This window comes from Ricinus communis, chromosome 5 (assembly GCF_019578655.1).
Source record: "Ricinus communis isolate WT05 ecotype wild-type chromosome 5, ASM1957865v1, whole genome shotgun sequence".
Taxonomy (NCBI): Eukaryota; Viridiplantae; Streptophyta; class Magnoliopsida; order Malpighiales; family Euphorbiaceae; genus Ricinus; species Ricinus communis.
The window spans coordinates 8,044,742-8,063,702 of record NC_063260.1 but is presented as its reverse complement, the minus strand read 5'-3'; the positions used below and the strand labels follow the sequence as shown (position 1 = coordinate 8,063,702).

Genomic DNA, 18,961 nt, shown 5'->3' with positions numbered 1-18,961 from the left:
TAAAATCGAATAAGGCTTCAAAAATGGCAAATCGTGTTTTTAAATGTTAAATTTGATACAAATATGTTACCTAAAATAATAAAACAGCCTTTCACATTTCCTAAAAGCTCAATCGTTTCATTGTTCTTAAATTAACATCCGTTGAGTATTGATAGAGACCAAAAGTTAAATTGGCTTGAAAAATTGATATTAAGGTCATTTAACATAATTATAAAATTAAAGTAGTGCCTCCTTTTCTTTCTTTTTTTTTTCCCAAGAAAAATAGTGCCCCTTGAATGTGCTTGAAAAGTTAAGCTGGCCTAAACCTAATTAATTGTATCAATCAGAGAAGAAAGCACTAACCAAAAAATTATCCTAACCCATCTCTTAATTTTCTTTTTTATTAATATACTTTCATTTAATTTCCTTAATATTATCTTTCCAGGTACTTACTATATTAGAATTTTAATTAGTCTTCCTTGCAAAAATTGAAAACCCATTATCACCTTATTTTCTTAACTTAGGTTATGTTTACCTCAAATAGATCTGATCATCTTTGGTTAAAACAAGGCTGATTGAACTTACTTTTGAAAAAGGTTTTTTCTTATGCTGCTTCAGTTAAAATAAATAGTTCTTAAATAAAATAATATTCTGCACATACTTCATATATAAAAATTTAAAACTTATGTAAGTTTAAAAAATTTTGAACCGACCAAATAATAATAATAATTTTCTTTAAAATTTAACTAAATCTAAAATATAGTACCCACACTTGAAATGGTTTCACTCTAATATTACATTAGGACATTAGATTCAAGCGAATCACACAAGGGCAAAACCAAGGAGCCCTTAAAAAAAAAAGAAGTTTATAATGTTTAGGTCCCTATTTAAAAAAAGAAATTATGTAAATTTAAAATTCATAAAATGTTTTCTATATTTTATTTAGAATTTTTTATTTTAACTTTCTGAAATCTTTAATTAAAAAAAAAAAAGAAGAAGATTTGGACACTCAATTCAACTTGTGCTGCTCCCCTGATCCCACAATTGTTGTTCTATCCACGCGTACAATACTTTAATTTTCATTTTTGTCTTTGCACGGTTGCATTGACGACAAAGTATGGTATTTTTCAACCTTGAATTATTAATACTCTATATGTACATGGACATGGAAAAAGTTACTTTTGCTATCTTCTTTCTATATCTGTGGATTTAAGTCAATCTTAATTCCTAATTTGCATGCATTTAATAGTTTAATTAGGTTTATATGAAATAGGTAATCCATAATAATAAATATTTATTTTCTATCGATGAATCATATAAAAATGTTAACTCTTTAGCATTATAGTACATTGACTTACAAATTCAATTGAGTCCTAATATCAGTATAAACTTTTTTATATCTATGTATTATATTTATTTTTATTTTTACCCATGATTAAATTGTATTCTTATATATGCTTTATGCATGAAAAATTCACTATTTATATAATGAAAGAACGTAGTAGGTAAGTTGTAGAATGGAAAATATTGGGTCACTGAGTTTCCATTGGGAACTTTGCCTTGCTCCTTCCTCTGTCTCCTCCTTTCCTGTTTATTTCCTTCTTTCTTCAAATTGTCAACTTTCTTTTCTTGTTCACAAACTAATTGGTCACACCCCCTCTGTTCAGCAAATTCCCACCCACCCACTGCCATCGAACTAGGCTTCCATTCCTATTCTTCCCCAGTTCGAAGCTCCAAAACATTCTGCAAAGCTCCATTTATTTTCCCAAATATCCAGTAAAACATTTCCTGATAAAAAAGAAGAAGTAAAACATCATCAATTCAAGGCCTCATTTCGTTTTCACAGAACGTTCAACAAAATAATATATTTCATATTTTTTGGTGTTTGGTATATTGGATATTTTTCTAATGAAAGAAATTTTGAAAGAAAATAACTTCTCAATTAAAAAATAAAGTTATTTTCCGGATCCTACAAACTTAGACAAGATTGACTATATAAAACAATATAAACATACAGGTCATTCATATTCATTCTTTTAATGTAAAAATTTATAGATTAATTAATTAGTTAATTATTTTTATATTTATAATTAAATTGAAAATAAAATTTTTTTTTGAGAAAAATTATAAAATTTTGATAAACATTAAAATGCTTACTGTATTTAATTTTTTTTTTTTTTAAAAGAATAACTCAAAAATATAAAATAAACAGAGAGATTCATTATTTTCTGGAGACAGCAGTTTTCTCCAAAACAAGTTAATTTTCCGGAGACAAACAGAGCCCAAGTTGCAAGTTCTTTGGACCAATAATCTTAAACCGACCTAAACTTTTCAACCCACTCTTAATTTTAAACAAAAACACAATGTTGAAAATTGAAGACGTAGAACTTCAATTTAACCCAATTCAGTCTTCTCTCTTCCTTTTAATATTTGCATACAATACAAACCACAAGACAAAACAGACACTTCAACTGAACACAAAATCTTTCCCTAATTCCAATTCACATAACGGTCTCGAGAATCCCAAGGCTCTAAGCAATCTCAACCCAAATAATAAAACATATAATTTTAAATAAATAAATTCAGTTTGCTGATATGTTCTTTTCTCGCCTCAGTTCTTGCCTAACAATTATCCCTCTCCCCACTCTGTTTAATCTCTCCCAATTTAGGTCAGATTTCAACTTCTCTGAATCAGAGTACCATGCACAAGACTCTGATTTTGACATTTTCTCTTATTTTTTTCTTATTCCTGCAGGTGAAAAGTCGATTCTTTATTTTGATATTTTCAAACTAGATATCAAGGGTTTATATGACTGCTCTGTTTTTGCTTCAACTTTGGAAAAGAAAGATTTATGGGTTAAATTCATGGCTACCCGAATCAATTTTTGCTCAATACTCATTTCATATTATTGATCATGGGTTCTGTTAATGTGTTTCTCCGTAAGAAATTGGTTTTTTGTGTTGATTCTTTCTGGGTCTCTGTTTCTACCCTGTTTCTCGCTCTGTTTCATTTCCTCAGTGGAGCTATATGCAGGTACAGGACTATATCTCTTTGTTCTTTTTAAAACTTTTTTCGTTAATTTATCAAGATTAATAACTATTTCAATTATTTAATTGTCAGAGTTAAAGACGATGACTTTTCTCAAAGAAACGACTTGAGTTGTACAGAGCAAGAAGCTAATGTTACTGAATTTGAGGATACAAAAGAAAATGATGTTCTGGCGAAAGAAGAAGAAGAAGAGGAAGAAGAAACACCGCAATTCTTTTTCAAATTTCAGTATCAGACATATGGTGAGAATCATAAGCCATTTGTTTCAAATTCTGTATCCACTGCAACCACAAATAAGTATGCAGTCTTGTCTAGTAAAGGTTCTAGTCTCTACTTGGAGAAGCCAGAGGTTTATAGCCTTACAGTGAAAGAATTATATGCTGATTCTGTTGCCAATAATAAAGAGGTTATCGATGATAGAATTTTACCTGAGGAAAAAGCAGAAACAGAATTTATTTATGAGGAGAGTAAAGAAGAGGTGACAGAGAAGCTTGAGGCTGAAACAAGCGTTGAAGGGTCTAATTTGGGAAATGGAATGGCAATTAATGAGGAGAAGAACAATGCATGGAGTGATCATCAAGTTTCAAGAGATGATGATAAGTTTCTATCAGAGAAGGACTTTGTTGCTCCTTATGATACTGATTCTGATTCTGATTCCATCACTTCAAGCCATGAGGTTATAAATCGTTTTGTCCCTTCAATAAGGGAAGGCTTCTTGTCGGATAAGAATTTTGAAGATGCCTTTGAATTTGTTACACTGAAAGGTACGGAAAGAGAGTTAGCAGAAGAACTAACTGAGGAAGAAGAGATGGAGCTGGATGATATATATAATTTGCAGAATTGTAGTTCTGGGTATGACCCTGATGATTTTGATGAGGAAGACAGTGATATATTAGAAGAGCTTAAGAATCTAGAAGATTCCAATATGCAGAATTCAGATGAAAAAGATGTTCAAGGTAACGACAACTTAGAACAGGAAGAAGCAAATCGCAATGATAAGGAAACTAAGGAGTGTTTGGATGATTCTGAGAAGTCTGGTTCGCAGGATTCATCAGCATGGGACGCTGAGGATTCAAATGGATTAGAAAGTTTGTGGGAACATCAAGAGTTGATAGAACAGCTCAAAATGGAGCTGAAAAAGGTCAGAGCTACTGGTCTGCCAACGATCTTAGAAGAAGATGAGTCTCCGAAAATAATGGAAGACTTGAAGCCATGGAAGATTGATGAGAAGTTCCAGCGTGAAGACAGAATGGGCGAGCTTCACAAGTTCTACAAGAGTTACAGAGAACGAATGCGGAAATTCGATATCTTGAATTACCAGAAGATGTATGCATTGGGTAAGTTTCCTTTAATTCCTGCAAATGTCTGATCATTCATTTACTTTCTTCTCAAGTCTTTGAGATTTATTCAAAACCATGTTACAAAGATGAACAGAACAATTACGGATAAAATCCTTTCAATCTATGACACAACCTACCTTCTCTAGTCCTTCAAAAGTTAGGAGAAAGGTCCCACCAAATCTAGTTAGTTTGGTTAAACATAAGCATGAATTCGCGAATAGAGTAATAATCACACACAAGTAGGAGGTGGAAGGAAACTTACGTTTTCTACTATGATGACCAACGTTCTTTCTTTGGCCATCTAGACTTGCATACATTAGACAAATATGTGATTAGGATACACGACTGAAAGGGCGTCTAGAGTGCCACAAGGCACCCCACGTTTTGCAAAGGCATGACGAATGACGGAATACAATATTCTATCAGTTAGATTATTTAATAGGCATCAAAATTGTGCATCTGGAGCTAACCCAATTTTCTCTTGTGCCTAAATCCATATTTTAGTAGTTAGTTGAAGGCGCATATATCATTATCGTTAATGCTATCCTACCTACCTCTAACTTTCAGTTTGGATGCATAAACATCTTATCTTATTATAGAATGGCTTTACCTCTTGATCCTCTTGGTCATCTAAACCAATCCTCCATTCTTTTTCTTTTTTGAGTTACAAATGAGGAGAATGAGACTCGAAGTTGAGATCTTGCACAAGCTGAAACTAAATATGTATTTGTTCATTTTTAATAGGAGAAAAGGATAGTTGAGAAAAAAAAAAAAAAAAGGGCTAAGCATGTTCATGGCTGATGAAATGATTTTGGAGCTACGGTTAGAGTATGGTTAGCTAATTACAGTCACTGCTTTGATTATTACTTATCATTTTTGTGCGGGATGACAATGACTTTAGGCTTTCTTCAATCGAAGGATCCACTTAAATCTCTTTCGAGCAATAAAGTCTCAACTCCAGCATTGACATCCCTTCTTTCACAGAAATTCCTGCTAGGCAAGCGCAAAAAATCCAGTTCTGATCCAATGATGAGCTTTATTAAAGAATTACATAGCGATTTGGAAATGATTTATGTTGGTCAGATGTGCCTTTCATGGGAAATCCTTCATTGGCAATATGAGAAGGCGCTAGAGATATGGGATTCTGACCCTTATGGGATTCGTTGTTACAATGAAGTTGCTGGCGAATTTCAGCAGTTTCAGGTTCTTATGCAGAGATTTATAGAAAATGAACCTTTCGAAGGTCCAAGAGTACAAAATTATGTAAAAAACCGTTGCGTTCTGCGTAGTCTCCTTCAGGTTCCTGTCATAAGAGGTCGGAACATATAAATGCTTATTTCTTGATTTAGCAGCAAAAAGTTAAAAGAGATAATGACTGACATAAAGCTCAACTGTTCTGCAGAAGACAGCATAAAAGATAAACGGGCAAGAAGAATTGCTGCAAAGGATGATGACAATGCAATTACAAGTGATAAACTAGTAGAAATAATGGAAGAATCAATACGAATTTTCTGGCGATTTGTTCGAGCTGATAAAGATGCACACACTGTGATTCAGAAGAGTCGAAGAGGAACTCAGATTGAACCTCAAGACCCTACTGAATTAGAGCTTTTGACAGAAGTGCGAACAAGTCTGCAAAAGGTTAGTTTTCCATCCATATTCTCAAAAAGCGCACTGCAAGCATATGATGAACAATGATATTCAAGTTCCCTTTGCTTTCTTTTTTTCTTCTTTGAACGAATGCAGAAGGAGAAGAAGCTCAAGGAAAAGCTGAGGAGTGGAAATTGTATATTAAAGAAATTCCAAAAGAATCAAGAAGAAAGTAGTTCAGATCAAGTGCTTTATTTCTTCTCTCAGGTTGATATGAAGTTAGTGTCAAGGGTCCTGAATATGTCCAAGATAACGACAGATCAGCTGATATGGTGTAGCAACAAATTGGACAAGATCAATTTTGTTAGCAGGAAGATACATGTAGAACCATCTTTTTTGCTCTTCCCCTGTTGATGATAGGCATGTAGCTCTCTTGTAATGTCGCACTAAATCGTCTTCCATACCTTAAATTCTTGTTATACAGAGGGAATTTTGATAGAATTTTTAGAAAATTATTACAGTTGTAGACTAATCCTTTGCAAGAAGAAGAGGCAGATTGATGCTGAATATTATTTCTGAGGGATTTATTTCTTTTTCCATATAAATTGATGGACAATGAGACTCAAATATGTGCACTCAGATAACCACTTGCATATTTTCACGTTTCTAAGGACTTTTAAATGGGTAATATTGTGTTTAAATATTAAGATATAGACTATAAATTTCGACCTTGTAACAATTTTTTCTTGTACTTACCAACCACATGGACTTGTAATGAGGATTTACTTAGGCTGAAATGGCAATTAACAACTACTTGTAACACTTTTTGTCCGGATGTTATTTGAGATCATATTTTTAAAATTTAATCAAAATTCAACTAAAAGATCATCACTAAAATCTAAAATATATTTCACTTTGAATTAATAAATTTCAAATCCAAATTGATGTATCAAAACAACAATGGTGATATTTGTGACACATAACATAAATATTTAGAATAAGTACAACTTATAGTTTCATTCTTTAATAATTTAAAGTATGTTATTTTTTTGAGATAAAAAAAAATATCTGGTTAAAACTTATAATAAAATGAAGTATTTACTACTAAAAGGTATCGATCGGTAATGATTTAATTTCCTTCGTTCAGTTCAATTATCATTATTATAATTTTTCGTATTTCATAATATAAATTTAAAGTTTAATAACTTAAAATATCATTAATTTTTAAATTGTAATTTAATGATTAAATAATATTAAAAACTATTAAATTCTAAATTCATACTATTTTTGTCACTGTCAGCAACCACATATTTCTTTTTCTCTAAAAATATAATACATACTTAAATTATATATTATTTTTGTATTTGTCCCTAATTATTTTTACAATGTTTGTGTCATCAATCTACTTTCTACGAAGGTAAATTTGGGTAATGTCCTTAATTGTCACATCGACTAACAGCCCGGTCCATTTTTAAAAATTGGAAAATCATTTTGTGCCTAGGAAAACACATTTCACCTTTCAAGATAAAAAAAATAAGAAAAATTAAAAAGAAAACAATCCCAACTGTATCTGAGAATAAGATCCGTCCGATCTCATCTAATCTCAACGGTATAGCAAAAACAGTCTCACAACAAGACCTGTTCGATCTAGGGTTTCTCTACGCCCAGAACCCTATTTATAAACATTCTCTAGAGTAACATATCCTTTGGTCTCGCCTCCTCTCGAACACTCACCAAAAGCGAGAAGCCTAAGCAGGAGAAAATGGTGCAGCGACTCACATACCGTAAAAGGCACAGCTACGCCACCAAATCTAACCAGCATCGCATTGTCAAGACCCCTGGTACCTCTCTTTTTTTTTTTTTTTTCTTATTCTTTTAATAGTAATAAAATTATTAGGGTTAATTAAATTGAGGTTTTTTTCTGAATTGAAGGTGGGAAATTGGTGTATCAGACCACCAAAAAGAGAGCTAGTGGTCCTAAATGTCCTGTCACTGGCAAGAGAATTCAAGGAGTATGTTTTCTTTGCTTTCTTTCTTTTTATTTTTCCTAATGATTGTTTGTGTTTTCATTTTCTGGATCTTAATGTGTATTGTTGATGGCATTATTCTGGAATTTGTATTTTTTGTGTGAAATGTTTAAGGATATAATAATTGATAATAAATGCTTAATTATGTGATTTTGTATGCTTCTCACTATAGACTGTCATGTTATATGCATTCTATGATCTCTACAGGTACAAACCAAAGTTTTGTTTAATATCATTGGGAAAATGAATCATCTCTCTAGGTTTTTTAATTGCTGGCCTCTAGTTGAATAAGACTTTTTTACCAGTCAAGCTATTTTATACTCTACACTCAATGGGTTATTGTATTTATAGCGGATATGCATTGGATTTTACATTGTCCACAAAAGTGGATTACTTCTGGTACTTAAGTTTCTGGACAGTCCTCGAGGAATGAGGGTACATTTGTGACTTTGAAATTGTTGAAATGTTCTGTTGAATGATTCGTCATGGATATACGGAATGATGCTATAATTTGTGCTCTTAAGATTTGAAATGATGAGATATGTCCGACTCTTTAAGGTTTTTTCCTTTTTATTTTGTAGTGTCTAGCAAAATATTGTTACCTGCTCTTAGTTGGGAAAATATTCACTGCTGCTCATTTCATGATTGCTCATTTGACTGAGTGTTGGATTTTTGTGTCCTGCAGAGTCTTTTACAATGCTGGAATATATTAGGATGTGTCAACTGTAGTAATAGCTGCAAGTTCCTGTTTTTTCATTGTACTTTTTTATAAAAAAATATTGAACAGTTGTTATGCACATTTCATTTCTTTCCTAACTAGAGTTATTAAGTCTTTGTGAAATCATCACAAAACTTGACCAGCTGGTTCTGACTTGTTACATTTCAGATTCCTCACTTGAGACCTTCTGAGTACAAGAGATCCAGATTGTCTAGAAACCGTCGCACTGTCAATCGTGCCTATGGTGGTGTATTGTCTGGAGGTGCTGTTAGGGAGAGGTATACCAAGCCTTGGTCAATCTTAGCTAGAACTTTACTTTCAAATTCTCAATGTAATGATAGGTGTTTAATTTCTTTTTAAATTGTCTCCTCAGGATTATCCGAGCTTTTCTGGTGGAAGAGCAAAAGATTGTGAAAAAGGTCTTGAAGATTCAGAAGGCAAAGGAGAAGCAATCTACAAGGAGCTAAACTGAGAGAGGATGAGAGATCAAACTTTTATGAGATAGAAGATGTGCTAGGGAGAAATTTTGGTATGATTGATGAAAATGAGACGTGGACCTGAATTTGGAGACTATCAATTTTAGCTTGTTTGATGCTCAATTATTTACTTACATTTTGGTTCACTTTGACAAGAGATCTTCGCCTGTTGTTTTATTTGGTAATCTGTGCTTTGGATCACTTAAGAGTATACTGTCTTGTGATATTGTAGTAGTTTATCTTCAACTAGATTATAGTCGTGCAAATTTTTGGTACACTTACGAATGAAATGGCTTGTGGTCCTTAAAATAATATTTGGAACCCACTTCTCCCATCAGTTAGTGAAATTCAGTTCAGCAGTGTTGTATGGGAATATAATTGCAATGCTGGCCGCTGCACTCGTTGCACCTTTCTAAGAAGTAGCCGCCCCTTTTGGCCAACTCAACATTTCAAATGTTGATGTTCTGCTGAAATGAATCTATAAGCTGAGCATGTTGATTTTCTACAGGATTGGCAATGTTTCTTGGAGAAATGTTCAGCTTCTTTTTTGTAAGTTCAGCCCTCAGAAGAGGACTGCATCAATTTGGTATCGAGTTTGTGCCTTGGCAGCAAAATAATCCTCTGGTATTACCCACTTCCCCATACATCCCATGATAATGAAGTCTGCACTCGAGATAGCTTCCTGGGCTGTCCAGCAATGCCCATTCTAATACCTCAAAAATGACAAACACTCGCCCACCACTGAAATTATGTAAAGATCATTACTCATGTGGGACTTGAGTTTCTATTTTATGGATCCTAAGCTGGGTGAAACTTCAAATACTCATATCCCGGCGCCCTGAATTTTCCAACCATGTCTACATTGTCCCAAGTTAACTACTTCGGTCAAATTACCCAATACGTTTGTAAGAATAGCCACTTAGCCCATTGATAAGGTCTTCAGTAATGTGCTGATTGAAAGAAAAAATTAAAATCATATATGATAATACTAAGTTGAATCAACAACCGTTAAAAGAAAACTTTAAATTGAAAAAAGTTAAAATGAATAATCTTATGAATAAGTACCTTGTCTCTCTTTCTCCATCCACATACAAATACTCTTTCTCTCTCTGTTTTTTTTTTTCTTTAATTTAATAAATTTCACAAACAAACATACGCCGTTTCGATAATTTTATTACAGTTTTATGTTAAAAAGAAACCAAGTACTATCATAACATATGTAAAAGTGTAAAAAGGGAGAAGACAAGTAGATTTACTAAAATAGTTTTTTTAATTGTTTAGTTAACAGAATTAATTAGCACATCAATTAATTAATTTTATTAATAATAAATACCAATAATTAAGTGTAAGTCTAACTCTAGAAGTCTAATTCTATTAGATTTCAACATTAATTGTAAAATATTTTCTTAAACAATATTAAGCAAAATAAATTCAATAACAATTAGAATATATGTGCATGATCTTATGAACATGCATAATTTAATGGTTAGTATGCTATTTTTAGGATAGAATATAATCAATTATTTAATTATAAAATTAATTTATTAGTTAATATATTATTAGAATATAAATAATATGCTATTTTCTAGGATTAGAATCAATATTTAATTAGGAATGTAACTCATTAATCAATATATTAATAGATATCTAATAAAAATAATTAATATTTTTCTAATTATTTTATATTTTAATGTCATCTCTTTAATGTATCTCTAACTATAGTTGGCCTAATTATTTGAGTTATGAAACCAACAAATTGAATACCATATAATAAGGGCAATAATAAATACATACAAAACTAGCATTTGTTTGTGGCTTAAATTAAAAAAAAAAAAAAAAAAAAACTTCATAAAAGAGAATTCAAGACATATAAGATAATTGATTTTTAGTTTTGTATATGTAGACACATAACATAAAAATATATTATTCAAATAAATTTAATCAATAATTTGCATTAAATTACTGACTTTTCATGATTTAGTAATAATAATAATAATAATAATAATAATAATAATAATAATAATAATAATAAATCAATTTTATTCAAATATGATATTTTTTTAAAAACCTATAGATCCTTATGATTCTAATTTATAAGCCGATCGAAATATTTAGTTAAAAGTATTCAAGATTATAAGTTCAAAAATATTATTTGAGAATTTGGCAATCATATATATATATATAACACAATTTTTTTTTATTCGAGTTTTAGTCTGTTATAGTATTTTTATTTTATGAAAAAACATTCTCACCTACTTGATAATTGTATATATATATATATATATATATATATAACACAATTTTTTTTTATTCGAGTTTTAGTCTGTTATAGCATTTTTATTTTATGAAAAAACATTCTCACCTACTTGATAATTGTATTAAAAGTGTTTTTAAGGTAGTAAGGTGGTGTATTTAGAAAATTTGTTTATTTATTTATTTTTCAGTTTTTTGTATTATTATTTATTCACGTTCCCATCAAATTTATCAAAGACAAAGCTTGTGACTTCATTTTCAATTGGGCTCTGACTTTCCATCTTTTTAACAAATACAAGAAAATGCATACAATTGATAAGTTGTCTCTTACTCTACTTGAATTATATTGTTACTCTATTGCTATCAAATTAATTAAGTTCTCTCATTTTTAAATTTCTTGATATGTCCACAGTAAGCAGTTTGAAGGATAAACAAGATTTACCCTTTAATACTTCAACTCTTGTGCAGCAGCAAACACCAATTGCTAAGGTAGTATCCAAATTCATAAACATTCTTTTCTAAATTTTGTAATTGTTAACTTGAGTTAAGCCATGTTCATACATTGTGATATTGATATCAATATTGCTTCTTGACTTCTTTAAAATGCAAATCATTTTCATGTTTCTTTTCTTTTAGTTTTTAGGTTATTCTTTGAATTTAATAGCCCTTGCATAGGATCCTTGTAATAATTTATAACCTATTAGCGCTTCCATTTTAAAGAAGCATTTATATCAAATTCAATTACAAGCATATTTTCAATTGTGGTATTAAGTAAAGCATACTTTTTATATTCTCTATGGCTTTTTTGTTATATATTCTTTATGGCTTGTACAAATATTGTCCATTTCATTTCTTTCTTTGTTCTTTCTCGTTCTCGGTCTCTTTTGCTGCTCGCATTGAGTTTGACTTTGCACCAGATATATGACTTTATAAATTAGAATAATTCTAAGGCATTAGAGTAACTAGATGATTTCTATTATTACCTACCTAACCAACTTGGAGTTTTTATCTCTTGACTTATACTCATGTTCTCTTTTGTCTCTATCTCATTTATTTTTGAAAAATCAATTAACATGACTAGACTGAATGCAAATAAATTCATTGCTGCTGGAGAAAAGGACTGTTGAGTTATTAGAAAATATACAAGAGAACATGTATAAAGTGAAAGGTTCAGACTTAACTTTAAGGGCATTGTCTTTGTTGCTGCTTTCAGAATTTTCTTACATGTTCATCTTTATAAGTAGTTATCTTGCATCAGTATATTTTTATTGAAAGGATTCGATTGATAGAATCTTGAATTAAAAAAATATCATTAAGTTTTCAATCTAGCTTATTCTTTTCTTTTAAATTTTATTAGTATTTTGATATTAAATTTTATTTTCAATGCTAGAATACAAATGAGACTAGACATAGAATATAAGAATAAGTATGGAAAGCTTGTAATATCCCTTTCTTTATAGTTTTCTTAGTATTAAACAGTAAAATATTTGATGATAAAACTCAATTAATCATTAAAAACATTTGACATCTTGAACTCATAAATGAATTTTAATGTATAAAGTGATTTCATTTTCTATAACTCAAAATAAACCACATTATATGGTTAGGATTTGAAATATTTTAGATTAGTAATTTAAGGAACATTAAGATGTTAGTTTCATTTTAATATTGATATAGCCTCTTGTACCATCATGAGAACCACAAATAGAACAATTTGGTTCTTAAATTTTTTTCAGCAATTTATTATGGTTTATTTTTTTCATATAAAATAGAATAGGAAAAGCAATCTTGATTATAATATTATGTTAGAAAATATCTTTGAGAATTATAATAATAAATGAGTTTTATTTATCAGTTAATTTCTAATATTTCATGAATACATAGATTATATTTTCTCTTTTTTTTTTTTTTTTGTAATAGTTGTAATGTGTCTATGGGTTTTTTGTCTTCAATCTTATTAGAATTATATTTAAATGATAACTTTTTAAATGCTATATAGGTAAAAGTGAGAATATGAGCATTTTCTGTTTCCTAATCTAGTACATTTAAATTATTTTTACTAATTTTTTTATTATTTCAATTTAGACATGGGATTAATTGCAAAGAGGTCATATAAATGAGAAGGTAGGCATATAGTTTAGGCTCTTAGTTGTCTATCCTTTAGTTCGTTACTTCAAAAATAAATATATGATGGATAATCACAACTATATATGTCAAATGAAATCTTAATTATTGGATTCTCAATTAGCCTACATACAATTTGTTATAGATAAAATGAATAGAGGATCTAGAAATTCTAATATCCATAGTAAGGTTAAGCGCGTAAGTTTTATTTTTTAATTATTTTTAAAATTGATCTTAAAATTTTTTATTTTTTAAATTTTATATTTAAATTTTTAATAAAATTCCAATCATTTGATTTAAAATTAAAGATAGAGATTACAAACATATTTAGGTTTTTTTATCAAAAAAAGACCCTAACTATGTTAATATGTATATTTATTTGTTACTGTACTCTCTTTTTATATATCTTTCAAAATTTTAAATTCATGATTGATCATATTTTTTATCGTTAACCTCTATAAAAAAACCTATTTCAAAAACATTCATCATAAAGTGAGAATAGTCACCTTTTTATGATCAAAATGATTGATAGTTTTATAATGTTAGTCTCAATGACGTGAAAAGTATTTTCAATTTTAGACAAGATGCATAAACCTATATATCTTAGAATAAAAATTGCTACAAAGAAAATCATATTATTCCACGTCATTCTATTTACATTGATGATCAATTTATTGTAAAATCACTAAAGATTGTCATAACATATCTCATTACTGATATCTTGCACATTATTAATTGATATTAACAGGACTTTTAAAATTTAGTTTTTAAAAATTTATAAAATTATTAAAGTGAACATTAGATTGTTGCAGTGATCAAGTGAACAATCGAAAAATTAAGACAATAAGCACTAGCAGAGAAAGATATCATTGGCAAAAATAAAAATACTCTTGCAATTTTAAATAACTGTACGCTTTGTTAGAAGCATTAAAATGTGATAAAAAATACATATATTTTTCTATTTATACTTTAGTCATATTTGACTGCCAAGTTTATTTTTTAAGTAAATATGGATAGCCACTTTATTAGAAGTATTGTCACAAGAGTGCATATAATAAATTTTTTTAAAGAAATCATATATAAAAATTAGATAAGAAATAGAAAGACAATTGTATAATACTAACGCTATAGTTTGCTTTAAGATCTTTTGATCTTATAAAATAATAAGTAATATTTATTTTAATTCTTAATATTACCTAATTCAAAAGTTAAATAATTCCCACCTATAAGACGGGCACACGTCTACTTTTAACTTTTAAAATAGGAGATTGATAGGTTTATTAAAAATGCCTTATGATTAGTATTGTGAAAAATGATGAATTCAGGCTTTTACAAAATTTAATGAGAGAAATAATAAATAGTAGTATATAGAGACAAAATTTGTATAAAAATATGAAACTAAAAGATTATAAAAAATAATAAAATTCTATTTTAATACGTGATGAATTAATCTCAAGAATGTTTATTTGCTCTACCGCTTGGTAAATTCAACTTACAGAATCTTTATTAGATTAGTGAAAACCAAATAGTTAAAAATTAGATGAAATAACAAATTAAAAATTATGTTGTTTTATTAATATATTTTTATTATTTTAGAGCTATTAAAATTCTCATGCATTATATAATATAATTTAGATACGTAATTAGGTGAATTAGAATTAGAATCGAGTACAGTTGAATTTGAATTGTAAGCGTGTTAAGTCATTTTATATTAATTTATAATATTTTAATATAAAAAAAAAGATAAAAGAATATTGGAAAGTTTTTGCTATATGTTATTTTCTTAAAATAAAATAAATTATTAATATTAAATTTTTTATTAAATTAATATATTTTTATAATATAAATTTTAATTTTTTCTTACAATATTAAATTTATTTATTGTTAACTATAAAAGTAATCAATATATATTTCATAAGTTGTAAATAGACTTGTGAGTTTTATTATAATAACAAAATATTTATTATTTCAATACTAAAAAATTTTATGATATAAAATTTAATGTTTTTATTTTTTAAGTGTTAAAGTGGCGAATATTCGTGACCGAGAAAGCTAATAGTTAGAAAAGAAAAAGAAACTTTTGATAAAGAAAAGTTAAGATAATATTTAATTATTTTTAATACAATTTTTGTGTAATGGACTCTCATCATTTTGGAGCTAATTGATAATTTGTACAAATATATTGGTTAATTTAGAAAGATTTGAAATATACAGGAAAGCTCGAGGAAATTGCCACTTAAGTCCCGATAGTCATATCCCTGCTGGTTCAGCACAAGTAGGACAAAATTGTGGCCTTCAGAAAACGAACAAAAATAAAATGGTTTGTCAAGAATGGGATTCGAACCCATGCCCTTTCGGACCAGTACCTGAAACTGGCGCCTTAGACCAACTCGGCCATCTTGACTCACGTTTAGTTCTCTACAGTCTACCATAATATCATAGAAATTAAAATACAACTGTTAATCTAATATTTAAGCTGACGTGGCACTCTTTCCGTAGGTAATTTTACACCTCAATCTCTTAACTCATAGCTCGTTTAATTCGGTTTGCGGCACCGGATAAAATAACATTGAATTACCTCCATTTTTGTAAAAGGTAAAAATGAGTAATAATTATATATGAATAGTTTACATTTTAACATTTGATGATTAATATATATTTAGTTATTTAAAATTAATAAAATATATATTAATCATTTAAAATTTTAATATATAAAAAATATATAGCTAAATTAGATAATAATATTTTAATATCATTTATTTTCTTTTATCTTTGCTATCACTTAAAAGAATATCAGTTTCCTCATGTTATTCCTTGAATCAGTTGAATCATAAAAATCATTCACTTTAAATTTTATTCCTTCATCTCAAATTTCTATTATTGCATGAAAACTTGAGATATCCTTATTTGCCTTTTTGTTGTTCAATGTTATGCTTGAAATTGAGATGGAATTTGGATTAATGTTAGAGGTGATTTCGTATGATTTAGTGTTGGAGAATTGTTAAGTGTATTTTATAGGATATCTCCATAAGCATTAATAGTTTTAATTTTTTTTTTAAATTTTACTAATAGAAAAATAGAATTTACAAATATTAATTAAATTAAATGCATAGAAATTTGTTATGCATTTATTAATTATAGAATAGAGAGTGGAATTTGATTCTACATACTTATATATAAAAAATAAAGAAAACATAGGAATGCTATTTTATGATATAATTCTTTAAAATAAAGAGTTTGATATATATATATGAAAAGTGTATTGGAAATACTCCACTGGTGGCGTTAAGTTCTCATTTTATAGTCCTCCATTATAATGGTATTAAATTTTCTTTTTAAGTGAGTTTTATGGTATTCTATTATGGAGGTATTGAATTCTTTCTCTATGGGAGCAGTAAAGAGAATGAAAAAATTCAATTTGACATCCGAATAATAAAGCTCATAAAAAAACATCTATAAAATCAATATGTGACTTAATACCACTGAGTAGAGCATTCTTCCTCCAAAGTTGCAATCTACTATTTCATGAACAATAATTTTAAAATAATATATCTTTATATATATTTCTTAATGTTTGATATTTATTTTTATTTTCTTATAGTAAAAGCTATTCTCATTAATAGAATATCTATATTTAAAAAGAAAAAAATAGACTGTTGTTAGAATATATACATATTTTAACATAAATTTAAATAAAAAAATATTTTTTTTAGAGCACGTGGGATCCATTTCCTCCACCAGAATAAACAGTGTTGAATAGACAAAACTTTTAACAAAATGAAAATCAATTTAATTCCTATCCACCATCCGCCACCACCATTTCATCCAACAAACCAGAACCATAACTACCATCACTCTAACCACTTCATTTATTGACATCAGAAGCATACAAATGTCCTTTGTTTATAAATTGATATACTAAAAGGCTTAAAGAGCAATTAATACGCAAAAAATTGGAATAAAGAGAAGTGATTACAGTACAGGTGGAGTTGTACAAGCTTCAAATGCAAAACCAGCAATAATAATAATAATAGTAAGATTTATATATCAAAATGGGACCTATCAGTTCTCATTATTTGTTCCTCAACAGAAAGCTACCTTCTTAATTCAACCACCATCTTCAATCCGACTCTCTGTCTGAACGAAAACCAAATCCCCAGTTGAATTTCAGATGTTCATGTTTGCTACAATAAAAATTGAAAACTCTTTTCTTATTATCAGAGAAATGAAAACACTTTTATGCTGATTCTTTCTTCAATGCTTTTGCCACCACTGCGCTATTAATATAGACTAAGACCGAGACGCACCAGTAATTACTCCCCTCTCCAACCCCGTCATCGTCCTTGTCATTTTTCTGACTAAACCTAATTAGGATCAAATTGATGGTGATTTATGATTTGGTGAATCGATCGGTGGTGGGGTTTGATGGATAAAATAAATTTAGGGATCAAATTGACTATTATTCTATTATAATTTTTTGTCTAGCCAACGATAGACTGCTAATGTAGGCAAAAAGAACTCCACGTAGGCATGTCGCACGTAAGTAAAGATAAGATACACTACTTATTAGAGTTAGATATTACTAGCTGCGTTATTGGTATTATTAGTCTGATTATAAAATTACATTTATAAATATAATTTAATAAATTATTTAAATTAAATATTTTTAATTTTTTAAATTTAATTTTTATTAGTATAATAATATAAAATTATTTTAAAATATTAATTAATAAAATTTAATATTATATGAATTAATGCTATTAATATAATTAATATTACTATTTCTTTTTAGAATTAGAAATTATTAAACAATTAAAAATTAATTTACTGGTAAATATAATATTTAAAGATATTATTTTCTATAATTAGAATTATTATCTAATTAGAAAATTAATTTATAAGTTAATATAATATTAAAATATATACTATTTTTTTAAAATAATTATTATTTAATTAAAAAATTAATTTATTACTAATATGTTATTTTTTAGGATTAGAATCAATATTTAATTATTAATAAAATTTATTAATTAATAAATTAATTAAAAAATTATAAAATTACACATAAGCTCGAATTTCATATGTCAAAATAAATACACATGTCAAAATAAAAATTATATATATAAAAAATTAAACACATATATCAAAAAAATTTAGATTTTAAAAATTAATATATATAAGTTGAAACAAGTTACAAAAATTATATAATAAAAAATTATAGTTATTATATGTATGAAAGAAAATCATAATGTATGATAGATATACTCATTAACCCCTTCTTCTTCTTCTTCTTCTTCTTCTTCTTCTTTTTTTCTCTGAAAATCATTTGTAGATTCATTGACCTTATAACATATAAACCTTGGGAATTAATTAAATTTAGATATCTATGGATATATTGCAGGATT

The 18,961-nt window shown here is 28.3% G+C and overlaps 2 protein-coding genes and 1 non-coding gene across 4 annotated transcripts; 2 read left to right on the top strand and 1 right to left on the bottom strand.

The window, feature by feature from the left end:
- Positions 1-2,361: 2,361 nt before the first annotated feature.
- LOC8278104 (golgin subfamily A member 6-like protein 22) lies at positions 2,362-6,530 on the top strand. Of its 2 annotated transcripts, XM_025159931.2 has the most exons (5): positions 2,364-3,013; positions 3,101-4,365; positions 5,270-5,683; positions 5,771-6,009; positions 6,115-6,530. In XM_025159931.2, the coding sequence occupies exons 1-5, from the start codon at positions 2,895-2,897 to the stop codon at positions 6,370-6,372; spliced, it is 2,295 nt and encodes a 764-aa protein (XP_025015699.1). In that variant the 5' UTR covers positions 2,364-2,894; the 3' UTR covers positions 6,373-6,530. The 2 variants fall into 2 exon arrangements, with proteins under 2 accessions (XP_015583798.1, XP_025015699.1); XM_015728312.3 differs by lacking the exon at positions 5,270-5,683 and having other exon boundaries at positions 2,362-3,013.
- Positions 6,531-7,551: 1,021 nt separating this feature from the next.
- On the top strand, positions 7,552-9,390 carry LOC8278105 (60S ribosomal protein L34). The gene is made up of 4 exons (XM_002534012.3): positions 7,552-7,799; positions 7,891-7,970; positions 8,872-8,981; positions 9,077-9,390. Exons 1-4 carry the CDS (start codon positions 7,721-7,723, stop codon positions 9,168-9,170), a joined length of 363 nt encoding a protein of 120 aa, XP_002534058.1. The 5' UTR covers positions 7,552-7,720; the 3' UTR covers positions 9,171-9,390.
- Positions 9,391-15,879: 6,489 nt separating this feature from the next.
- Positions 15,880-15,960, bottom strand: TRNAL-CAG. Its single transcript has one exon. It is a non-coding gene; the product is annotated as a tRNA-Leu (tRNA).
- Between the last annotated feature and the right edge of the window lie 3,001 nt (positions 15,961-18,961).